A 26,873-nucleotide genomic window follows, 5' to 3' on the forward strand; every position below is an offset into this window, starting at 1 on the left:
TTTTAGGGCTAACAGATTCTACATCTGAGCTTGAAATATCCAAATCATAAACTTCTGGAGTTATTAATTGCTCACTGTTATCAAAATCATCTATGTCCAGCTCACTGTCACTAGTATCAGATTCCGAACTACACAAGTAATCCGGATCCTCTTGGTGTGCTCTAACATGCATGGCTGTAATCTGAGGCGGCCTGCTTAGAGCATCTGCAACTGTGTTGTTGGATCCGGCTATGTGTGCTACTTCTGGATCAAACTCTTTTATCAGCATGATGTACCATTGTTCCATAGGTGACTGATCTTTTAGATTATTGTTAATGGCCCCAACCAATGCCTTGTTATCCGTCCTTATCAACAACCTCCTGCCAAGAATTCTATATTGAAAGTGTTTCAAGCTTAAATAAAGGGCACAAAGTTCCTTATAAAAAGTTGACCTAACAGTCTTAAGTGGTGGCAATTTCTTTGAAAAAAATGCCAAAGGACGCATCTCCCCATTCTTGCCTTCCTGCTCAAGGACTGCGCCAACATGGGTATCAGATGCATCTGAAAATAGCATAAGTGGTTTGTTATGATCTTCATAAGACAAGGTAGTCGTATGTGCTAAAATAGCCTTTGTATTTTCAAAGGCTTGAATATGCCTATCTTTAAGGTTAATTTTAGCACGATTAGTAGATTTTGGACCTCCAGATAACTCATTGAGAGGTGCAGTTATTTCAGCAATCTTTGGAACAAAACGATGATAGTAATTCGCAAGACCTAAAAAACGTTTTAGGTATCTTCGTGTGGTGGGAACAGGGTATTCCCGAATAGCCTCAACCTTTGAGTCTAAGACATTAAGTCCTTCAATGCTAACAGAATGACCTAAAAAATCTAGTTTTGTTTTAGCAAGATTGCATTTGTTTGTATTTCGATATAATCCATTGTCAGACAATATCTTAAAAACTGTCTTCAAATGAGAGATATGATCTTCCTCAGTTTTGGAAAAAATCAATATGTCATCCAGATAAATAAATGTAAAAGTTTGACAAGAAATAAAAATACTTTCCATCTTCTGCTGAAATCTGGTAGGGGCATTTTTCAAGCCAAACGTGCAACGTTTTGGAATGAAAACTCCTTTATGCGTGATTATTGCAGCATACTTTTGAGAACTTATTTCTATTGGCAAGCTGTAATAAGCTTCTTTTAGATCCAGGGTAGAGAAAACACATGTACCTCCTGGAATGATTTCAGACAGTTCGTCTATACGAGGTAGCGGATAAGATAAAGGACGTGTATGTGAATTTAGAATAGTGTAGTCAATGCAGACACGATAAGTCTTATCTTTCTTGGGTACACAAGTAACTGGAGAAGCACATGTATCCCCACTACCCCGGACTACAGCACCTCTCTCTAATAGATCAAAGAAATGATCTTTAATTACTTCTCTTGTACCACCGCATCTCCTGGCCTTGGTCATTTTAGGACAATAATTATCGACTATTATCTCTAGGGAATGATTGTGCTTTGGTGGTACAGTATAGTCAGGTTTCTTAGTAATTTCTGGAAATTTAGCAAGTAAGGCCTTACATCTTTCTTCTAAAGAATTTTTGCCTGAGTTTATCAGTTCGACACTGTTGATTGATGCAACTACAGGGCTGGGAAAGTCTGAAGCCACAAGGAGTTTTGTCTTCCGGCCTGAAATTGCTGAGCGTAATTGTGACTTGGCTGGCAGTATTTCTAATTCATTCGCTTTTAGAAAATCAAGTCCAATGATACCATAACCCCTTGACTCTGGAGTTATCCAAAAGGTATGTGTGAAATTACCTAGTTCACTAACATTAACTTCTATATCTGCACTCCCAACTGGGTGAATTACTGAGTCGCCTATTCCTTGGATACTCTTGCTATTAGGGAGAAAATATTTGTTAATACCATTAGTTAAAGATTTCGGTAAAAGTGATATCTCACTTCCAGAATCAATTAAAAATAAAACATTTGTATTCAAGTCTGCAACAAACTGAAGATTTTGTGGCAAATTATTAGGGTCAACAATAGAGTTTTTGACCAATTTGAAAGTCCAGCGCAATGGACGCTCGGGAGACTGTTTAACAGTCTCTGTAAGAGGACTTTTAATCCCGCCATCTGATCCTCTCACTGTGACGAAGACGGGAAGTCGTTTTTTGTTGGACGTTGAGCTCTGATACCTGCCATTTCACACGTCCCCGGGGCAGCGCATTCATAGGCGTTATTCCCAAACTTTCTATGTCTGTGACAGAGAGTACTTAAAGTCCCATTGTTGCCTGTATTGTTGTGATTGCTATTTTGTCTGCCTTGATACCCATTGGCAACATGGGTATTGTTTTGGTGTGTCCGACCCTGGAAATTATCTATAGGTTGGCCAATGACTCTAGTATCAGGAATAAAATTACAATCTTGATGGCCAAAATAGTTGTTTGCATTATTTTGGTAGCCAGAGTTTCGGTCTATATGTCTATAGCTATTCATGTGATAGTTAGATTTACTCTTTCTTTGACTTGGTCTATTAACATTGTAATTAATATTTCTTGATGTCTCTATACTACGTTGGTGATTTGCATCACAAATGTCCCTACAACGACGCTTAAAATTTTCTATATCTAAGCTTAAGATTTCTCTCATTTTACCTTTAAGTGTTCAGGAGCTAGGTGAATGTATAAAAACTTTCTTAAAGTGTTAGAGTCTTTCATTTCTGCCTCCCACTTCGTGACTTCTAGTTTTAAAGCTTGGCCGTTTAGATTGTTGAAATCAGGTCTAGGCAGAAGAACTCTACCAAGCTGACCATCCCTATTTGACAAGTAATCAATAAGACTCTTGTAACAACGTCTCCCATACTCGACAGTAGTGTAAAAATTTCTTATATCTTTATGTGGCCAGACTGAAGTCAAAATTTGGTAGCGCAATTGAGAGTCAAAAATTTCAAGACTTCGGCACATATCTTCAAAATAGCTTATTTCATCTCTAGGGTTAGCGGTAATATCTATCTTAATAATAGATTTAAGTTCAGAGATCCTATTGCTTAAATTGAATCCCCTATAACCACCCCCTGGCAAGTTAAAGTCAACAATGTTATTGTAATTTGAGTCAGGCTTGGAAGTTGTCCTCATTGAGTTATTATCAATATGATTATATTCACCCCTGGCATTCATTAACCCATTGATTATTTTAGTTCTACTAGGACAGGTCTGCTGTAGAGGATCTCTGCAACTGGCTTGCATGTCAAGCTCAAGTTCATGTGCTTCTTTGTTTATTGACAGCAAAGTTTTTCTTCTTTTTTGTAACTTTAACTCTTTGAGACGTTTAGCTTGACGCTCAATTTCTAACTCAACCATCTGTAATTCTTGCTCAGTTGTTGCAGATGCTAAGTTGTCTCAGTTTATGGCGTGACTACTGTCTCGTACCTCACTGGACACTTGGTAGGGTAGACAGACCTTAGTACCTAAGTGGGGAGAATTAGATGTGTTGTGATACCCACCTATATTATGCATGCTTGAATTAACCTTGATGTCAGGCTGAAACTGGCCCACTATGGCTTGTTGACTGTAATTTTGATTGTGATTTATTTTAGTATTACTATTAATGGTATGTGGTATATAATCATTATGGGTATCATGCATAAAGCTAGCCATGGTATGATCTGTGTGAAAATGTTGAGGGTCTTTACAACTTATGCTGGGGTTTGGTAAGTTGTCTTTTTGTGTCAGATGTGACTTACTTTCCCCTACTATTGTTTGTACATTGTTAATATCATTTTTAGTAAATAACAAATTGTTCTGAGTTGTGATGGCCAAATCTGAATTTGGTGAAAAACATGGATCAATTTGACTGGTATGGTAAGACCCACTTAAACTTATGTTAGGCTGATGTGTTTGACTGACCGAAAGGTCGTTATTCTTGTTCTCGAGGACGCCAATGAAACCAGAGGAGGTTGGCATGCCAACTTCCAAGGGTTTGTTTAGGAGGGTCAATGGTTGACTCATGGCCAAGAGATCTTTGGCTTTGAATGCGAGCACTATTAGCCCGAGTTTGAATCCTAGTGTCTGGAAGACACTCTGGATTTGGACTGACCCGTGACATAGTTTAAATTTACTTTTATAAAAATTATTTAATAATATAAAATACAAAGCAGTTGAGATAAATTTATATACTAAAAACTTAATAGTAAACCAATTTGTAACAAAATATAAAAAACTTAAAATGAATAAAGTAGTTAAAATTAGGCAAAAATTACAATAAAAAACTCAGGTATGAAAAAATCAATAAAATTTTATAAACTGTTATAAAATTTTATACAATGTTAACAAAATTCAAGAAAATACTTAAATTTGTCTAAAAACAATTTAAGTATCTTGCTTATAAAAAAAGTCAATAAAATTAGTCACTAGCATACAGGAAAAGGTGATTCTACTGGAAGACAATAAACTTCACTCCAATTCTTTCCTCAGAACTCAGACTACTCTCTCTAAGAATGCCCAAGCTTACAATAGTCCTTTCCTTGACTAAAGACTATTGCTATAGCAACAATTTCAAATTTCTTATACTATCACTTGTCAACATCTCATTTGTTGTTGTTTTTAGCTTTCCCAACAACAAAGTGTTTCCAAGTAAAAAATAGAAAATTGGAATTAAATAACGTTTACATACTTTTAATTATTTTATAATATTGTTTCCTTATAAAAAAAGTTGATTATTTATAGAGTAAGTTAGTTTTTCTGTAATATTTTTGTCTTAAATCAAAGATTTAAATTTTGATATACAATTTTTAATTTTATAATTTTTTTCTGGTTCTTTTAGTTTTAATTTATCTTAATTTAATACAGTATAACAAATTAAAAAATCTAAAATTTTTCATTTACTACTTATATATATTTTTTTATTTATCTATTTCAGAAAAAAAAAACATTTTAAACACCGAGTTTTTTGGCTAAATATTGCGTGCTTAACCGGCAGTGCATACCTAAGAAATGCGTACTTAAGCGGCAAATTAAGAACAAAGAAAATTGTGAAACCCCTTTAAAAAAAAGTCTAGACACGCCCCTGGAACATAATATAAAGTTTAAAGAACTTTTACCATTAAAAGTTTAGTTCTCAGTTAAAGTATTGTACATAAACTAAATTTTGTGAAGAAGTGTTGTTATAAAGCATAAATTAGAAAACTGATTACTATAGGCTTACCACATATTCAGGCTGGTTTAATATTTATTAAAATATCAGGTTAGTTTAAAGATTGTTTGATAGACTCAGGATAGTTTTTCCTTAAAACTCAAATGTTATAGAATCGATTTGGCTTTCAACATTTGTTATTTTTAAGTTAACTTGGGCTATACCATCTAATTTTAGATATTTTTTTGGTGTTGATTTTAATGAGAATGTAACTTTTTTTCGTCTAGTTTAGTTTTATTTTACATTAACAACTTATCTAAGTGTTGAATTTGAGATATATGATGACAACTTTAATGGGTTTAATAAAAAAGTAGTCTAGTGTTATTATAGTTTTTTATTTTAAACTTAATTTGTTTCACATATGTTTAAGTGTATATGTACTATTTAGTTGTATTTTTCTTTCATCAACAGTTTTTTTTGTTTAAATTTTTTTTCAAATGCGTACGATTGTATAACAATAAAAATTATAGCTTTTTTCTCTTTAAAGGCTTAAACTTTCTAAACGCCCTTTAACAAAAAAGTGTTTAATAACGTTTAGGAAACATAAAAGGGAAACCATATACTTAAAGTTATTTTTTTTTAACTAATTTTTTAATAATATAAAAGTTTGATAAAAAGCAAAGTACGCCGTAGGTACAAACATTTTAAAGTTTTTTATTTAGGTTGACTCAGGCTAGTTTTTGGTAATCCAAATTAGTACTTTTAAAGAGTGGCAACCTTCTTACTAAAAACACTTTAAATTGAAAAACGTAATATTTTTTAAATAAAAGTTATTTTCCAAATTGTAATCAAAAAGCAACTTTTGATTTCAGCTTGGGTATATGATAGCAAATGATATTTTTCTCAAATCTGCTCGCAAACGTTTTGTTAAAAAAATCTAGATCGTTTTTTATAAAAGGCTGCTGTAATGACTTGCAAAATTCATTTTATAATCATATAAAAGCTCATAATATTGTAACTATGCATTTGAAATTTTTATTGTTACGTCAACTCAAAAGTTACATAAAAAGTTTATTTGTTTAGAGGTTCTAAAAATCCAAAAGTCGCTTGTATTTTTAGACTAGTACAACTTTGCTATCATTAAAATGAAGATTACTGGTAATAGTTCTATGGTTTTTTTTGGTAAAATGCTAAAATGTACTGATGAGAGGCTAGTTACTTCCAGATTTTGTAAAAGAGACAACAAAAAGATCGAAATTCTTATGAACGAAGTTAAACCTGAACGAGAAAAGCTAGTTTTGAAGTTTACTAGGTGTCCGACACTTGACTGTGCGAAGGAAGAAGATCTGATGAAAAGACGATGTGAGTGGAAAGTATCTACTCCATCTAGTATTCAAGCAAACTCAGCCAAAGAAAACGTCCAAAAAAGCATAAATAAAGCTCCTAGTAGAATTGGATCTGCTGATGATGAAAATTTGGTTTTAATAATTGATGTTTCTGATCCGTGGTCTGAAATAAAAGAAGGAAGAATAAGAAGTGTGAAAGAGGTGACAGAAGTGCATAAGCTTTGCGCGAGAAAAATAAAAAAGAAAATAAATTCAACTCACTTGAAAACGGGTACAACTGAATTAGCAAACATCGGTGCTTTAAAAAAAGAAGAAGTTTTGTCAAAATGTTTCTTTGTAATTAGTCAAAAAACAACTTTTTCGAAAAAACCAAAAAACAGCTTTACAAACTACAAGGCTGGTTTGAAAAGACTGAGAAGCAAAAGACCTACAAAAGAAAACCGGACAAGTACAGGCATTCAAAATAAAGTTTCGTCGAAGCCATTTTTTGTTGTAGGTAAAAAAACTTCTTCTTTGAACAAACCAAAAAACAGTTTCAGAGATTACCTTGCATACAAAGCTGGGTTGAAAAGATACAATAGAAACCGAAGTGTTAAACAAAACCAGATTAGTAAAAATTTTCAGATAAAAAAAGCTAGAAAACGGTTATAAACGTATATGGTAAAAAGTACCAAGTTAGTTTAAATATATACATTTTTTTTTAGTTTTTCATTTTGAACCACAAGTTAAAATAGTTTTATATTTAAATATTTAAAACTTTTTACGAATCTTAAGAAAATAGAGACTTTTTTTTTAATGATTTATTTTTTTTTTTACTTTTTTAGTACTTATCTTTTTTTAATTGCGTTAAATGTTTTTTTTTAATAAAAACACTTTAAAACAACATTTTTGGAGCTAGACATTTCTAGTAATTAAATTATTTGAACGATTTCGGTTTGTAATGTTTTTTTTTTGTTATTTGACATAAAACTTGTGTATACAACTTATTAATTAGGTTTTAAATAACTTAATACTTACTGTTTTAGAAGCATTACTAAATTTCGATGATTTTTTCAGTAGCATTTATAAATTATTGTTTAAAGTTTTTTGTAAATCAATTCATTTTGTTCAACTATAATATACAATTTTATCTAGTTATAATATTTGTTTTTATTAGCTTGTTTTCCTTTTTTAATGCTTAGATGTAAGCAGTAACTTTAGCTTAACTTTTAATTTGATAAACTAAATTTAAATTCATTGCTTTAATTATGTTAAATACTTTTGTAAACATTTATAAACTGCTTTAGACAACGATTTTCTGTGACTTAAACAACAATGTATATAATTTTTTCAAAATAATCTAATAATCATTTTTTCTGGTAAACAAGAATCACATTTTTGATAAATATAGATGCTGCTTTTGTGACTAAACAGTTAATTATTCAAAATGTAAATTTAAGTGTTCGTTAACAAAATATCCTAGTGAACACATGTATACACCTACTTTAGATTCTAAACTTTTTCTTTTTCAGTAAACTTTATTTTATATACCTTTGCCTTTAATTTTATTTATAAACAATACACTTGATATTTTTACTTGTTTGTTTTAAAACAAGATCTGTAAATACCATAAAAGACAGTTTTTTATAAAAAAATGTTAATTTAATTTAAAAAAGTTCTTAATCAGTTTATTATAAAATATTTAATAATTTTCTGAGTATGTAAATTTAAATTTCTGTCGTTTTAATAAAAATATTTTTTAATGGCATATATTAAAAAATTGTATATGTATTTTTTTTAACTTTTAGCATAAACAATTATAACATTTTTATTTTATGAAGGAAACTATGTTTCCAAAGAGTTGCAGCCAATTTTTATTATTGTTTTAGATAGTTTTTTATGTTTATTACAAATAAAATTTTAATTGGAGCACAAATAATATTAATAATAAACATTAGCTGCAACTCTTTATATGGAAAGCTTCATAGCTAACTACTAGCTATGTCGGATGCACCTTTTGTAAAGTTAAAAAATTTGATATTTTGTGCCCTTTATATAATAACAAAATGCATAATCTGTTTAACTTTACAACTGCCTGCTCGTTGGTCTTTCTGCTGAAATTGGTTTAAAACTTAAGTGTTTTTTAAATTCTCAAACCAGTTGACTAAAGTGCATCAATAAATAAGTTTAAAAAATATTTTACTAGTATATCGTACAATTATACAAATTTGTACTTATATGCAACTTTTTAATTTTCTAAATTGTCTGTGGTTTTCAATAACTGAACTTTTTTTAGTTAATAGTTTTTTTTTAAATACTTTTTTACGATAAAATCTCGGAATAACTTATTACTAGTGATCTACCGCATCCGGCCATTTTTTGCATGGATCCGGTTCTAAATTTAAAAAGAAGTTCCAGATCCAGCCGGATCCTAGGTGAGATTTGGTCGGATCAGGATCTAATTAGTTTTGAAAAACGTTGGGGTATTTCGGGAAATAGGGAAGTTTAGGTATTAATATGAATCACATTAATGTTTTTCTGCGCGACAATGCATTTAACATGAAGACTGTTGTTGTTAGAATCCTCTTCAGCACCCTGTTTCATTCACACGCTTCAACTGATAATTAAAGATTCACTGTTGTCAGAAAATAACATAATTGTGTTAATAGCCAAGGCCCGTCAAACTGTTGGCCAATTTAATCATTCTTTTACAGCATGCAAAAAACTAAAAAAAAAACAGGTCACTTTAGGTTCATCAGTGTCAATACAAAAAGCCTTGCTACTTATGCAAGATGTTGAAACAAGGTGGATCCCAACTTACCTTATGCTAAAAAGACTAGAAAAAATTTAAAACAAGTGTTCAGAACTATGTGGCTAACAACAAATTTAAACCCAAAAATTTTCTTACAGCTGATGAATGGAAACTTGTTAGCCTCCTTAATGAACTACTTGAACCTTTTTACATAGTAACGCAGCAGTGTAGTAAAAACAACGCATTGCTTTCAAGTGTAATCCCGCATGCAGCAGTACTAAAAAAGTTTTTTAATCATAAAGCTTATAGTTCACCAGAAAATATAAAAGAAGCTTTCGAAAGAAGGTTTTATACTACTAATGACAGCACATGAAAAAACCTTTATGATAACGACTTGTTTTTACTCACAAAAGCTGTTGATCCCGGGTATCGACTTGACGTTTTCCCTGCTAACTTCAAGCAAAAGGTTGTAAGGCTACTGAAATAAGAAGTAGAAAATCATAGTTGTCGTGAAACTGACCAAAGTGGTCAAGTTCCTCTAGTACCGCCTAATAAACCTCAAGCTTAACTACCTAAAAATGATGTTCCAAATTTTTTTGTCGTTCTATTCTACATTTAAATTGGAAACAAATGCAAATACTTACGAAAGTGAGCAACAAGATTCAGTTGATCAAGAGATTGAGACAGAAACTATTTTTTTTGCTGAAGAAAATTTATCTGCTGAAGAATTTAAAGAAGCTGAAGTCTTGTCTTGGTGGAACTCAAACAAGATAAAATACACACATCTTCCCAGGTTTGCAAGAAGGTATCTTTCGGTACCACCATCTTCTGTTTATACTGAAAGGTTATTTTCAAAAGCTGGTAACTTGTTCGGACAAAAGTAAATCGATTGCTTTCAACAATTGGTGAAAATCTTTTACTTGTTCATCACAACTTGAAATAACAAGAATATGTTTCTTTGTAGCTTAATGGCGTTGATATGAATAAATGTTATTTACTAAAATACTTACTTTTATATATGTAAACCGTTGCTAAAGAAATTTTTCTTCATCTTATAATTCGAATTTTTGTTAATAAAAGTATAATGTAAACCTTATCATGCACAAGCGAAAAAACAACTAGGAAAGATAGAAATTTTTAATAAGAAAATGATTAAATTATTCATTGTTAAATTAAGTATAATTACGAGCAATAGCATGTAAAATCTCAATCGCAGTTCTTTGATCTCGTTGATAAATTACTTTTTTAAACAGTTATTATTCAAGGCAAATTACTTATTATGATCAGGTTAGAAATGATAGCGGGTTATAAATGATAGTACACCTTGTCCACTAAGTAAGAAAGCTGGTACGCTCGTGTTGAATACGATTAAAGAAAAATCGCAAAAGTCTACAGAGTCTAAGCCGGGACTTTCTTATGCCATAAGACCATCATCATCAGACAAAAATACCAGCAAACGGTTATTTATGGTAAAACATGACAAACAGTTTGTAGATTGACGACTGCAAGTTTTTCGATAGCAGCTGACTGACGAGTTTCAATAAGAACGAAACACAGGTCTCAGTCTACCGAAGACTACTTCTTGTTAATAAGTTAAGACTTGTCTTCGGTTATTATGATCAAACCTTTAAGTTAACTTCCGTTTGTCTCACGGCATACGAAAGTCCAAGTATAGGATCTCTAGAGTTCCCCAAAAGTTTTCTTTGGTTTTATATAAGGCGTATCTTATAACAACTTTGACTAATATTTTTCTAACAAATGCTTGTTTAAACGATCTAATTAGTTGAAGTACATACAGTTTTTTTTTGAGTTTTTTGATCAAATTGAATTTACCCAGCAAAGTATGTTTTAAAAAAATATCTAGCTTTTGAAGTAAAAAAATGTTTTGTTATTTACTTCTGTAACGCTTCTAGAAGTTAAAGTCTATTAAACGTAGTTGTTTATAAATTCAATGAATATGAATGATTTTTACGACATACTTTGATAGCACATACAAAAAATTAAATATTTTAAAGATAATAAAACAAAATTCATTCAAAAACATCTTTATTAAAGCAACAAACAAGTAAAATCGATTTCGGCTAACGCTTTTCAATTACTTTTGTTAGCAACTAATTTTAAGATTAAATTTTGAGTATATAAATAGTTAGAGGTTACATCAGAAAACTCAGAAAAATCAATTAACACTAATTAGAATAATTGAGCAAAAATTAATTAGACATTCACAATTCATAAATGCATATATAAAACAGTTTATCAGTAATTTAACTAAGATAAGCAACATTAAAAATTTGGCGCCAAAGGTTATATTTCTAAGGATTTATATGAGTCTGTTAGACCTTCAGGTTCTCAGTGTCCGAAATTGTACGGACTACCTAAAACTCACAAAGACGGTGTTCCAACTAGACCTATTTTAGATATGAGTAGTTCTGCACAATATAAAATTTCAAAGCTACTAATCAAAATCCTCGAACCAGTTTCCAGTAAGTATTCCACTTTTTGTATAAAAGACTCTTTCTCATTCGTTGAAGTCATAAGAAAAAATGCTTTTTTACCAAGTAACATGTGTTCTTTTGACATAAAAAGCCTCTTTACTAATGTCCCAGTGGATGAAACTATAAATATATGTTTAAATGAACTTTATAATTCTGGTCTTACAGCTCCTTCTATTCCAAAAGATGTTTGTCTTAGTATGTTAAACATGGCAGTAAAAAATGTTGAATTCAGATTTAATTCTTATATTTATAAACATAGATGGAGTGGCGATGGGTAGTCCACTTGGCCCTATTTTAGCCAACATTTTTGTGGGATACTTTGAAACATTGCTCTTTTCCAAGTATCAAAAACCAATAAACTATATTAGGTATGTTGATGACATTTTTGTGTCTTACAATGATGAATATAACATTGAGGAATTAATTAGCAAAATTTCGAATTTAACCCAAATTTAAAATTTACTATTGAAAAAGAAAAAGACAATTGTTTACCTTTCTTGGATGTACATCTGTTGCGTACATCTTCTGAGTTGCTTACTACTGTTTACAGAAAACCAACATTTGCTGGTCAATATATTCCATTTCAGTCATTCTGCCCTTTATCTCCAAAACTCGGTTTAATTTCCTGTTTGGTATTCAGAGCACACAAGATTTGTTCGAAAAAGTTGTTTGAAGAGGAATTAGATAAAATAAAAAATATTTTTGAAGCTCTTGGTTATCCATCGCATATAGTCAGAAAGACAATTAACAATACAATCTCAAAATTTGAAAAACCGGTTAAATTTGGTCCTAGTAAATGCCCTGTATATTTGAGATTGCCATATCTCGGTAAAGTAGCAACTGCTCTAGAAAAGACTGTAAAATACACTGTAAACTCCACTTTTAACTCTGTACAACTAAGAATCAGTCATGCTACAAGAAAGCCCTTAAATGGAATTTATAAAGACCGTACTGCCGATCATGAAAAAAGCAAAATAATTTATATGTACAAATGCCACTGTGACCAGACATGTTAAAAAGCTCTGCTTTGTTTACTCGAGCGTGAAATTACTAACTTAAAACAAACCAAAGTTTATACGCTTCATTGCTGAATTACCATAGTAACTATTAGCATTTTACCAACTCTGACTGTGACAGTGAGTACATTGGCAGAACGTCCCAAAGATTCCATATAAGAAGGGACCAACACGTTTTTAATTCCCTCAGAAGATGGATGGACACTGGTTTAAAAAAACCATCTAACAGATCATCAGCGATAGCTGAACACTTATTAAACAATTCAGATTGCGCAAAGACCTATAGTGATAGTAACTTTTCAATTTTAAGTAAAGCTCGTAACGATTATCACTTAAGTGTTTTAGAATCTCTATTTATAAAAACATGTAAACCTAATTTGTGTAAGCAACAATACGTTTATAAATCTAATCTTTATAAGTTGTTATAGATTTTATTTGAATTTTGTCGCTTATTTTTATTTTATTTTTAATGTTGCTTATCTTAGTTAAATTACTGATAAACTGTTTTATATATGCATTTATGAATTGTGAATGTCTAATTAATTTTTGCTCAATTATTCTAATTAGTGTTAATTGATTTTTCTGAGTTTTCTGATGTAACCTCTAACTATTTATATACTCAAAATTTAATCTTAAAATTAGTTGCTAACAAAAGTAATTGAAAAACGTTAGCCGAAATCGATTTTACTTGTTTGTTGCTTTAATAAAGATGTTTTTGAATGAATTTTGTCTTAGATTTCTGTACAAGATATGTAGTACTAAAAACTTATATACAAAGATAATAAAAATACATAAGTAACTTTATTTTAGTAAAATCGAAGTTTGAAATAAAATAAAAAATCTTAATTGAATATTTAACTAGCTTTCATACTTTATAGTTTATGCAATAAGTACAATTTAGAGTTATATTTAAAAAAAAAAAAGTTACCAAAACAAAAATTCTCATAAATGATATAAATTCATTTATTAAGTATCAACTATGTATATAATCAGTATTTTTGTTGACGATATTTATATATCATGTTTTAAATAAATATTTGCTATGAATAAAAAAGTTTTATTAAGTTTATGAAACTTATAAAGTTTTTAAAATTGCAAGATCTAAAAACATATAATTAACAAATTAAAAAAAGAATACAAAGCAAAATTAAACTTAAACTTGTTAAAGTATTTAAGTTTAAACGATTTTTATGCTACAGTTATCAAACAAGTTTAAATATAATTTCAATATAATAAATATAATACTAAAAAATTGAAAAATATTTTAAACAAGAGAACACTTAACAAAATATATGGCTTTTAAGTAGGTTTATGAGCTCTCAAAAACGTAAAACAGCAAAATAAAAACAAAAAGATATATTTTATTTTGTTTTGTCAAAGGTACACAAAAGCCAACTAAATAGCTTTTTTTTACGTCCTAAAAAGTTGTATCTAACAAAATTGTTAGACAGTAATATAGTGCCTAATTGAAACAAACGCAATTACTAGTTAAGGAGCATACATCTTAATAAATGTTGAACTGAAAAGTAATTCTAAAATTTATAAACAAATTTTTTATTAGGTTTAATTATATATACTTTTTGAATATACCAACATAAGATAGTTTTCAAAAAACAACGTACCAAAACATCCGTTAGTTATAAATGAATATATTTTAAGTTTGGTGTATATTTCTACGTTTAAACCAATTTCGTTTATTGTAACAAAAAATAAAAATGTAATTACAAAGTGTTATACATTTCACTAACTTCAAATCTAAATTAAACATTGAAGAAAAAGTACCAGAATAACTTTCTGAGCAATAAATAGAAAAACATCCAGGGTTCGTTACATAACAAATCCCAGCTCAAATTCTCTTTTACATGTTTGAAATTTGAACTATAACCATCTGAAAATTTTCAGTATTTTTATATATTTTTTTTATTTTGAAATTACTCCATAAATAAAAATAAAGTATACTGTGTAAGATATCTAATTAAAAAAATATTATAGTGTTCAAAACTTTCAATGAGAACTTTGTAATATGTTTATGTAATCTTTGTTAAAGTCTTGCTCTTAAGGTTTACAAAGTTTTACTTTTATAAATTAATTTTTAACATTTTCTTAATAAATTCAAGCTATATTTTTGTTTTTGTAATAAACTTCAAAACCATATTATAAAGTACAAATAGTACATGTAGTTGATAATGTGCTGATCTCAGAATATGTTTTATTAACAACTAGTAATTCTTTTATTATAGGTATATGCTCAGAACATTTTTGGCAGATGATGAATCACTCTTTTATGATAAAAACACCAACTCACAGTTTTGCTTAATTTCTTCAAACAAGTCAATCCATTTTGAGTCAGCTTTATAAAACACTGGAGGATATCCTAAATCTTTCACGTCAATTACAACGTTTGAACCTTTGTAATCTTTGCTCTCACCGAAAGGCTCAACAACGATTTCGGTATCATTCCAAAGATAGTACCAAGTCCCTGCTGGAAGGTAAACTGTCCAATACGAGCAGTCTTCGAGTAAAACCGGTGCAACTAGCAAGTCTACGTAATAAAAAAGTAAGTAAAATAAAGAAGTTAAATAGTTTATGTTTGAGAGTAGTATATTATAAAAACTTTAAAAAAATGCTGACTTCTTAAAAACATTTAGTCTTTATTTCATTGTCATATCTACAAAGCTGTAGTATTAATTTTTGATAATAAGCAACACTTTATATACTTTATAATTTTATTAAAAAAATATGTTTTCAAGTAAATAATTGAAGACTTACTTTAAAATACTGAAGTAAAAGGAATTAAAAAAAAATTGTCTAAGACGCATCGAACTTGTAGATTTGCAAGCCACTCAATGTAAACTTAAACAAATTTCAAACAAAGCAAAAAACTAAAAACGCTTTAATGCTATTCACTAATTAAAAAAGCTTAAACATTTTTTATTACACTCTTTTGTATTAGAACTTTTTAAGCAACCTCACCTGGACCGTACATATATTGAAACTTGATGTCGTATGCCACATTATCGTCGGGATATTCGATAAAAATTGGTCTTTGCGCTGGTATACCTTGCTGGCTGTTTATTTCAGCGATAAACGAGTGGTACGGGGTGAGCAAAGTGTAAATTTTTGTGAGACGAGCAAAGGATGTAGATGTCTGCTTGCTTGTATAAACCTGGTTAAATGGCATAGCAATAAAATCGATTGCTTTTGTAGCAATAAGACTACTCAGTACTATTAGAATAATTAAATATGATGATAGGAAAAGAATTTAAGATTAAGAATTTTTTTTTTTGTTTGTAAAAATATTCGAAAAAAATGGCTACAAAAGTAAGAAATAACTTAGACTAAGCTTATAGCTTTTTATTAATGTATTATTAAATTTGGCCTGATACCAATGACAATTAAAATATTTTTGTATTATGTTGCACGTATAAACAAAAAAATTTTTAAAACCTGCCAATTGATTGTTGGTCGGTTCCCCTCATGAGTTCTCATAATCGGAGTAAAAACAGCCATTTCCGCCCATCTTAGCAGTAGTTCTTGATTACGGACCATGCACATCGCTGAAACATATCCCCCAATGTCCGAATGACTTATTCCCATACCTTGTTGAAGTAGAGTTTAAAAACATAAACAATAAAGTAGTTCAACACAAAAACACGTTAAATTTTCATGTAAAAAAGTTTCAACCATATAACTGTTTTATTAGAGTTAACATTTAATGATTGTACAGGTTGTTACATTAATATACATAAAACTTATAATTATATAAATTTACGAAATATCTTTCATTTTATCCTAATAAAATCAAAACATTTTAGTTTTATTTTTTCCTTACTAATCGTTTAAATTGCATCTTTAAACATAGAAAAATTTTAAACAAAATACAATTTAAAAGGGTGCACGACAATTTCCGACAATTCAAATTCAAAAAAAAAATTTAAAGGGCCACAACTAAAAAAGTAATATATATTTTTCAAATAAGTTATAATGTGTATATATATTTTTTTGATATCTTAAAAAATATTTAATATCTTACAAAAAGAAAAAATGGCTGGTAGATATTAATAAGAAAAACATACATATTTTTTATTTTTTTTAAATATTTTCTACTTTTTAAGTTGTGGCCCCTTAATTTTTTTTTTTAGGTTTTATTTTTCGGAATTGGAATTGTCATTTAACCAATTTAAAATAACACAAAAGCCTTAAGTAAATACTGAAACCGTATATCCAACCTACTTATTAAACATATTACATATTAGGTGGTTATTTAAAATTAGTTTAGTCTGATTAACATTAAATCAAAACAGTTTAAACAATTCCTCAAAACTTTAAACCTTAAAATTTCAAACTGTTTCGAAAAAGTAGGGCTGCTAATTAAATTTTCCGCTGTTTAGGATCTTTTCATAGCATTTCTTACTGTTGAGTTGATTTTGTTTTGTACTACACCAAAATACAACTTAATTTATCTAGAGACATGTTCCTTTATACTTAGTTTAAAAGCCATTAGGTTTGATATTTACTACTTCAGTATCATTAATATTTGTAAACACTTTTATTTTCTTTTGATGTTATTGAGTCTTTTCCCGTTTAATTAAGTATGTACCTAGAAGTGGTAGTAAAAAAATCATAATGTTAAATTTAAAATACTTTCTAATCAGTATTTCTTTTAATTAAAAAAAAAAACTCTAATGAACGGTACTGCAGTAACACTGGGTATTTTAAGAACCACAATGTTTAACTCAATTTGATTGATTAGACTGTGACTTCATTATTTTACTCATTGAAATTTTATCTAATTTATCAATCAAATTTATGATGAGCATTTTTTTGTATTCTGTGATACGAGGTTTGAACTACACCAAATTTTCTTCGCTAGCAGCGAAAAACTGTAAGTTAAGGTAATGGCTCGAGGAAGTTGGCTTTCTATAGACTTTGGTTAGAAATTTACCGCACTTTTTTAAAACTAAAGCATTAATAAAAGTCAACTTGTTCTTTGATTTAACATTTTCTAGTATTTCCGATAAGTTTATGTGCTCTTTTTTATTGTACAATTTTCACTCCGTTTTTGTTAATAGAAACCATTACTTATGTTACTCCAGATATCTTGTATTTGGGTACTTAGTTTTTTATTTAGAGGTTGTTTGGTGTTCAATATACCCCACTAAATATTGATTATAAAGGGCTAAAAGTTATAATTTATTTTACTTCGTTTAGTATAAAATAAAAGACTGATACTTAAAGTATAAACATTTTCTATTTAAGTTTTTCCCTTGAAGGTTATCTTCTTGGGAAGATAAAGTTAACATACAACTATTATAAGATGAAAAAATTAAAGGACAAAGAGGTAAAGTTTTAGATTTTGTAACTCATTTTTCAAAACTGGTAATATAAATTATTAATACGTGTTTGAATTTTAAAAACAGAAAAATTAAGACACTATAATTTTAATTTAAAATGTTTGTAAGTTTATATATTTGCTTTGAGTTTTTATAAAAGTAAAACTTTTTTAAATGCAAGCAAAAAGTTTTTAAAATTTTATAAGTAGCTTAGTTATTTTTGTTACCAATGAAATCATTCAATATTTAATGCGTACCAGACATTCCAAGTGACAAGGCAGCAGGTATGGTTGACGCAAGTCCATCACTGTATGAAAAATCTACATTCTGGTCTCCAGCCCATGCAGTAGTTGCATATCCAGGTGATCTTCCGTATCCTGCACATAAACATGAATACGATGAATTTTAATACTAATATATTATAAAGTAAAAATAGTATAAAATTTTTTAGCTATCATACAAGTATCATTAGGCTGTTGATGGTACTACGATACAGTTTAGTGTCAATGATGTATAAAGTATATTCGTGTATTTATATAAACCTTTTATATCTTTTGTTAAAAAGTTTATTAAAAAATAAGCTTAAAGTCTTTAGTTAAATCATTTGTTTTTGATTGTATGTACTTATTTCAACTGCTTTTATACCTCAAATGTAATATATTTTAAAAACAATGGTCGTTTTAAAGTAAGGGATTGTTGATGTAAAAAAATTTTTTTTTTCTATTTGCTAAATACAAAAATAAATAAAGAAAAAAAGTGATTTGATACGCAATAAGTAACTTTTTACATAAATGAAAATACTTAAAAAACACTTGTTAAAAACAAAAATCTATACTATCTAACCTGATCTGAAAAACAGAAACGTGTCTTCAACTTTTCCCTCTTCTTCTAACGCTTCTCTGTTCAACTTAGCCCACATTTCTGAATATTTGTTGTGCATCAATCTGGGGTCTTCTCCGCTAAAGTAAACAGCGTCATCAACAGTCAAGTATTCACCACCAAAATCTGCCATCCAGCCACCAAATCCTAATTGCAGCATTTCCTAGAACATGTGGTAAATGTTGTATCAAGACTATGATAAAGTAAATAAATTTTAAACTTTTAGTATTGTTTTATACCACTCGTAGGCATCGGGGTTTGTAAGGTCAACGGTTGCGCAGTCCATTTCAAAATCGATAATTAGTGGACTTCCTAAAGTCAATAAACACACGTTTTTATACAAAGTTTACGTAAAACAAAATAAACAAAAAAACATTTTATATGAGCGCATTTAAAAAACACCTATTGTTTTTTGTCAAGTTACTCGTAAATTATAGAAACATATTTAGCTAGAAATATAAAAGAAATGAGGACTTTAATGATTTGAACTTAAAGTTTTTACTTGCATATCTTTGTATAAAGTTGTAGTTAATAGCTTGCTTTGAAACGCTTTACTTAACATAATTTTCTTAAATAAACCTTGCTTGTTTTTAATAAAGTATCCATGTTTTTCTCCTTCATTGTACATTTCGCTACCAACTATTACATGTGGGTTTATGTAAGACAAAAACTTCACATTTTCATTTTCGTCAAAATCCTGTTTTAAAAGAACAAGTGTTGTGTCTGTAAAGATTATTTATTAATTACTGACTTTTATGTATAGTTAAATAAGTACTGTAAAAATTATACTATAATAAATATTTTTGAAAAATAAAAATAAAAAGATAATTTTTAGAATTAAACTAAACAAAAAAATAAACTAGTAGTATAAAAGACCTTTATAACTTTGTCTAAATTAGGGTAGAAGTTTTTATTCCACCTCCAATTCCAGTAAACACGAGAACCAAGCTCAGTGAAGTAGTTTCCAGACCAATCCTGAATCCAAATAGCGCTAACTTCTACGCCTTCATTTTTTAGGTTTTTATACGTTTGAACTACCTAAATAGTAATTTATTTCTAAAGCGCTGTTGTTAAAGTTAGTAAAGCAAAAAAAAAAAGTTCCAGCAAAACAGAAAGAACAATTTGTAAACTTTTTCATATAATATGCATAAGTTTTACAATAACTATCTTAAGCCTTTTTTCGTTGTATACACTGCTTTGGTAGATCGAAATTCAAGGAAATCCGTAGTAAAAGATGTATTTTAAAATGTGTTTAAAAATTAAATAAAGCGCATGAATAAAATGTTATTCTAAAATGTATTTTTGTAAATATTTTATGTTTGTGTTTAAGTAATTTGTACTTATTACTAAGGTTTAGAATTTTTTAAAAACTTTGTAAAAAAATAAAACAAGTAAAATTACATTTTTTATTAGTATGTTATAAATAAAAAAATTAATAAATTTTCAAATTATTTTTAACAATTTACCTGTTCGTTTTAAAAATAAAAACTTTAATTGAAAATAATTATATCTTTTAGTAATTTTATTCTTAATGACAAACTAAATGATATTCCAATAAAAGGGTCAATAAAAGGGGTAAAACTGCCCGATTACAAAAAGTTATTGATTTTCATCTTAGTTGGTAAAAATATGTTTTAAGGTAGCTATGTATTTGACAATTAATTCATCTTCAATTTCTTATGAATAATAAATGATCTTTAAAAAGTTTCACAAGTAACCTTTGATAATAAACTTATATTTGTTAAAAACCACTTTTGTAAAAAAAATATGTTTGATAAATATGACAAACTCTTATAAGTTTTAATTTAAAATCAAATCAGATAAATATTTTTTGCTGATGTTTTTATATTACTATGTTTTTTATACTATATCTGTTTCTTTAGTATAATTTATGCAATAATGCGCAAATTAAATGATTTATTTACTACCAGGTTGATTTGCCACCGAAATCTGGTAATAAATTAAATACATAATTTGAACATTATCATTTATTATTTAAATAAGCTTTTACATTTCAGTAAATCGAGCAAACTTTTTTAGTTAAGACAAATAAATACAATATAATTTATACAAATTAATTAAAGTGATTTAAGAAGTTTTAAAACAATAAACTAGCCAACAAACCTAGTAATATAGTATTAGTTATTTTAAAATTTCTTACTATTTTAATACGACCGATATTTAAGATTATTGATGAATTTAGTGTCAAGTAATTTCAATTTATTAAGAAACAATTAGTAGAAATTTTCACATATATTAAAAATAACTAATAATCTTTTTTAATGACTTATTAAAATATTAATAACATGTACTATTTAAAAACAAAAATACTTGTAAACTAGTAATGGAAATTTCTAAATAATGTCAAATAAAAAGTTTTTTACGTTACATAATAACACAAACTTTAAAATAAAACTACATAAAAATACAAAATGTATGAAAGAATAACTATTTTTACTACTTAAATGCTTTATATATTTAAAAAAAAATATGTGAATGTTGCTTTGATAATAAAAACGCATAAACAACATTATTTAAAGAAATATAAATTAAGTTTTCATACGACATGCAAAGTGCATTGGTAAAAAGTGTTTTATCTAAATAAAAAACTTGTTAATATATTTAGTTTAAGTTTTTAAAACTTTTTTAAAGATAACATAAAATAGTTTCACCTTTTCTGTACCACCTTGTAGTCCGAGTACAGCTCCATTGTACAACCATTTTGGTGGTAATGGCTGTCTACCAAAAAACGAAGAAAGATTTTTAAGTAATAGAGTCCAAGTTGGAGCTGTCTCCATGAACATGGTTGCTGCTGATACGTCTTCCCAAAGCTCAATTTCATGATAATTTGGTGACCTTCAAAAGACATTTAGAAAATGTATAAATTATTAATATTTCTTTTGTAAAACTCAAAGTTATCAGGTTGAGCAAAGGTTGAAAAAAATATTCAAAACTTTACTTTCTTTAATTATTTTCATATGAAAATACAAAACTTTCATCCTGTTGGACATTTATGTGAAATTATACTTATTTCACTTCAATTGTCCATATGTCGATGCATGCATTAGAATAAATTTTAAAACTTTTTAAGTTAATTTTTTTTTTAAAGACAAGTTTCAAATAAATAATAACAACAGTTCTCTAATTTATATTTTAAATTCTACTCGATATTTTTTGATTGACAAAGGCAAAATAAATACAATTTTGTATTCATTAATTGCCGTGTGCAAAACCAGGTGAGTATGTAAGCTGGCTATTAAAACCGTGCCGAGACACCTGCAAATTCCAACATGCATATTCCAACATGCCGAGACACCTGCAGATTCCAACATGCATATTCCAACATGCCGAGACACCTGCAGATTCCAACATGCATATACCAACATGCCGAAACACTTGCAGCTTCCAACATGCAACGAGACACCTGTAATTGTCAACATGTCAAGCCACCTGCAACTGTTAACAAGTCAAGCCACCTGCAACTGTCAACATGTCAAGCCACCTGCAAAAGAGAGAGTAAAAATGTATATAAACAATAAAGCACATCTACAATTAGGTTATTATACCTCAACTACCCTACGGAGCGGACCTAGGCCGCTTCAACGGGGCGACTCTTCTTTCGTGGAAGTAGTTGCAGCTTTTCACGTGAAACTTCGAGGCCGGAGACGTGAATGGCAGTACGATACAAAATAGTTGGCTTAGGACTGCGCGGCCGCAGAGGTTAACTATAGAACGATATAAAACAGCTTACGTGAGACTTCGAGGCCGAAGACGTAAGCTGTGGTACGATATGAAACAGTTTTGATAGGGTTTCTACGTTCATAAATATTGTATTTTCCACTTTTATCGATATTGAAGTTCGTATAAGATTAATGTGTAGAAAACTTAAGCGTCGCGCACCATTTTGAATCGTTTGTTTGTGAAAGTAATAAATTGTACATAGTTTTTGTTGTTTATTTTATAACTAAATTAAGTTGCTATACCTATTTATTTCCGATAAAGATAGAGATATTTTTATATCTCATTAATTACTTATAAATAAATACGGTATACAATAATCCCATATGCTTTGTTTTACGTCTAAGCGCAACAACAACAACCAACTTAAAATCAAGAACATGGTAGTTATTGTAGTCTAAATGGTAGTAAACCAGTCGGTCTGTAACAAATGTAGATTGAGGCCAGTAAGTAGTATGGTAATCCCCGCCCGCTCCACTGTGGATATCTATTAAGTAACTAAAAAGTTAACAAAAATATTATTTAAAAACTTGAAATAATTTACTAAACGTTTCAAGTCAAATTTTCATTAAGTTATTTAATTTTTGTCACCTTATTAATAAAAGCCGTTCAATAGCTAATTCAAAACCTGCCATTTTTGTAAGAAAAGTTGAGTGATTTCTCCCGACACCTTGTTCTCTAGCCCAAATTGGATAATTGTGACCTTTCAGGGAGAAATGGCTGTATTGTTCTCCTCCTTAAATTTTATTCTATGTAATGTATGCAACAAAAAATGCAATGGTTCAAAAACAAGTTTGTGCAAACAGCATTTTTTTGACTAAGAAACAAAACTTTAGCAGCACTCTGTTATAAAATGTTATTTAAAACTGTTAGTGTTTATTAAAAAGTATGTATAGGAATACTCCACTTTTATTTTAAAATAAAAACTAGTAATTTAGAAATATATAAAGCTACGAACAAAATCTGACTAAAGTTTTAAAAAAAAACAGCTTGACTTTAAAAGAGTTATGAAAACTTCTTTTTTTCTTCGAAATCCAAAATAAAAAGTCAACCTCCATATACGTGCTCTTCTTCTTCAGCAAACAGTTTAAGCCACAATCTGTTAACAGATTTATCTGCAACTTCTGTTACCTTAAAATAATGAACTCCATCTAAGCTGCTTCTTCTCGTGTATTTTTCACAAACTTCGTCTCCTTTTTTGCATTCATCAAACAAAATACGAACCTTGTATTTACGTGTTTTTTAAATTAAATTTAATTACCGTTTGTTCTACATAAGTCTGAACTAACAAATTTTTTGTCGGTTTTGGATTTAAATTTAACAACAAATGGAGATTTATTCGAATCTTCAGTGTTTTTCTCTTCAATTATAAAGTTATCAAGCGTCTCTTTAGCATGAAGGTCTTCTATTACATCAAAATTACCATGGTTCATGTGGTAACTAAATGGGATGATTTTTTAAAAACAATTACTTTATTAATATTTTATAACTTTTATTTACTATGACTATTTACAAACTTTACAGATAGATTACTTACCTAGATTTTCCAGAACCAATTTCTAAAGCAGGCTCGGTTTTGGTATGAGCCAGAACCTTTCTTCCATTTAAGTAGACATCTGTTTATAACAAAGATATTCTTATGGAAAGTGATTATTTAATTTTTTAAAGCAACTAAGTTCGTTAAACGTATAAAAAAGTAACAAAAACATAATAACCGATTAAAGTGTTTGAGTAATAACTATAGAACCAAATATTTCTTGATTAAGCATTTTGCGTACTTAAATGCTGAAACTAAAATACTCGAAAAAAAAACTTAGCCAAAGCTTAAATTTTTTTATAGTATGAATGTTATATATAGTTTTTGTTTGTAAACCGTACAACATCTATTAAATTTTACTTACTTGCTGCTTTGAAAATTTAATTAAAATCTTCACTTACAAAAAAATATAAAAAACGTAATAGTCTTATCATTGTTTATTAAACAACAAAAATAAAAACGCTCAAAATATTAGGTCCTAGGACTTGGTGCACGAAAAAACCTTTCGGTTATCGAGTCGCACACCACTTGGATAAATTTTAACGTCTCGTCCATGACATACATTTTATCAAATGTATAATACGAGGGTAGTTTTTTTCTAATTTAATTAATTTTAGAGCTGTAGTATTTTTTATATTAAGTTTTTACTATTTCAAAATTTAAGTGTGTTATCAAAATACTATTGATTTTTCTAAGACTTTTTTAAACATTAAATATTTTAATTCATAATAGGTTGTTGAACGAAAAAAAAAGAACTCAAAAAGTTTGGTATAAGTACCTGATGTACGAAAAAAACTTTTTTATTATCGTGTCATAATCCATGGATACAATTTAATTTCTTGTCCAGGACTAAAATACTTAAACTATATAAAAATATTTATGTACGTAAAATATAATAAAAGTAATAATAAAATAAATTTTAGTACGTTTATTATTCAAGTTTGGTAGACAAGGTTTTGGTAGAAAACTTTACTATTTAATTATAAAATTAAATAATTAAAAAATTAAACTACCTAAATTTCCAAGTTTTGTTTCAAAAGTAAAGTGCCCATGTGTAAACTTCAACAGTAGGGAAACAATAAAAATAGAATTTAGTAACATACTTTAACTAACTTTTCAAATTAATTTTAATTAGAAACATTAAGGTTGAAAAAGTCTTTAAATTATACTTTTAGTCTGTTTTTATCTAGTTTCAAATCAACTTTGGCTTTATCCCAAATGTGTTAAAAATTAGTTTTATCAAACAACAAACACACTTTTTGCTTTGCTTGTTTTATATTAAGTTTTTTCTAATAACTTTTACTTCGACACAAAAAATTTATAAATAGTTAAAATATATCAATAATTAAAAAACAATAACAATAAAAATCAGTAATACTAATAGTAATACTACTAGTAATACTGTTGTAAAAGCAAGGAAATTGTAGGTTTTATTGTAACAAAAAAGCAACTTATTCCTTTCAGATGACCTATGCAGAAATTAAGTAATTATCAATATGAGCTTTATAACACGTTAAACATTAATAGATGTGTACACAAACTTTGATACGTTGCTTACTTTGATTATTTTGGATATAACTCTAAAAAATGTAGTAATTCTTAAATTTATTGTTATTCTATACAACAACATAAAAACTAAATTCATTATTTTAGTATGTCTGATGAAGTAGTATTTATTTAATACATAAGCTCAATTTTAAAGTAAAAAGAAAACTAACTATTTGGCTTTTTTTTTAAGACCACAGATATGGTTTTCAATAACAAAAATAAACACTAAAAAAGCCTTAAAAATTGTCCGACTAGTTTTGAATGGATAAATTAGTTTTAACTTTACACTGGACTGTTGTAGATTAAAATTAAATTTTATTTACAAACTCGCATACTCTTTGAAAATGTTTGTTTTGTCATATCTTATTATAATTTAACAATGCCATAAATTTTTTTATTGTATGTCTATAAATATTGTTTTTTATAATACAAAAACTGCGCATTTTATCGTTTTACTTGTTATTTATTTTATTATTCGTTTTGATATGCGCTGATTTCCGCTGAAGGTATCAGTTTAGCAAAAGTGTTCACAAAAACACTATAAACTCCTTTTAGTTTCTTTAGTACTGAAGGAATAGTACTTTTCAAGTGAAAATATTATTCAGGAGATTAAGTATTAAGAAATGATTAATATAATAAATCCTGACATGTAACTGCTTTTCGAAAAACTTATTTTCTTATCGCGTCACAAAGAGTTTATGAAAATAGAAACTTGTAAAAAGAATTTTATTAGCAATTTAACTATTCAAAATAACATTTTGTTTATAAAATTATTGTTATACAAACTTTATATGCTAAACTTAATTCAAACAAATAAACATTTTAAAAACATGTAAAATTTAAAAACTGGTTTTGACTTAATTCTTTTATACAAATGTATATTACTTAATTGTTATGAATGATGAAAAATTTACAAGAGCTGTACAATTTGATTTTTTTTTTTTACAAATTTAAATTTTTAAGTATTTGCAAACTTTGACCGTATACTAAAACGCCAAACTTGAAGCTTGGATGATTAAATTTTAAGCTCGTTTTATTAATAAGCGTATTTTAAGAAAACAAAATTATTTTAAAAACAAGGCTTCAAGAACTGGTGCTTATCCATCAACTTAACATTATCCATATTACGTTCTTA

The 26,873-nt window shown here is 28.4% G+C and overlaps 1 protein-coding gene across 1 annotated transcript; it reads right to left on the reverse strand.

Annotated features, from left to right (window-relative positions):
- Positions 1-14,985: 14,985 nt before the first annotated feature.
- On the reverse strand, positions 14,986-26,861 carry LOC145846847 (sulfoquinovosidase-like). Its single transcript, XM_082953431.1, has 15 exons — positions 26,816-26,861; positions 24,191-24,269; positions 23,943-24,093; positions 23,706-23,877; positions 23,282-23,389; positions 23,020-23,140; positions 21,588-21,771; positions 19,792-19,953; positions 19,495-19,612; positions 19,136-19,227; positions 18,880-19,078; positions 18,294-18,413; positions 16,151-16,302; positions 15,677-15,869; positions 14,986-15,245 (listed from the first exon to the last, which is right to left on the reverse strand). Exons 1-15 carry the CDS (start codon positions 26,859-26,861, stop codon positions 14,986-14,988), a joined length of 2,157 nt encoding a protein of 718 aa, XP_082809557.1.
- Between the last annotated feature and the right edge of the window lie 12 nt (positions 26,862-26,873).

The sequence above is a fragment of the Thalia democratica genome, unplaced genomic scaffold, assembly GCF_965202585.1.
Source record: "Thalia democratica unplaced genomic scaffold, ktThaDemo2.hap1.1 HAP1_SCAFFOLD_682, whole genome shotgun sequence".
Taxonomy (NCBI): Eukaryota; Metazoa; Chordata; class Thaliacea; order Salpida; family Salpidae; genus Thalia; species Thalia democratica.

Bases quoted from the DNA above. Each gene is read 5' to 3' on its own strand.
- LOC145846847 (XM_082953431.1), bottom strand. From the start codon at position 26,861: ATGGATAATGTTAAGTTGATGGATAAGCACCAGTTCTTGAAGCCTT. The intron at 24,270-26,815 runs GTTTTTAAAATA...TGTTATAAACAG, and splicing joins GCACCAGTTCTTGAAGCCTT to ATGTCTACTTAAATGGAAGA. The intron at 24,094-24,190 runs GTAAGTAATCTA...CATCCCATTTAG, and splicing joins ATTGGTTCTGGAAAATCTAG to TTACCACATGAACCATGGTA.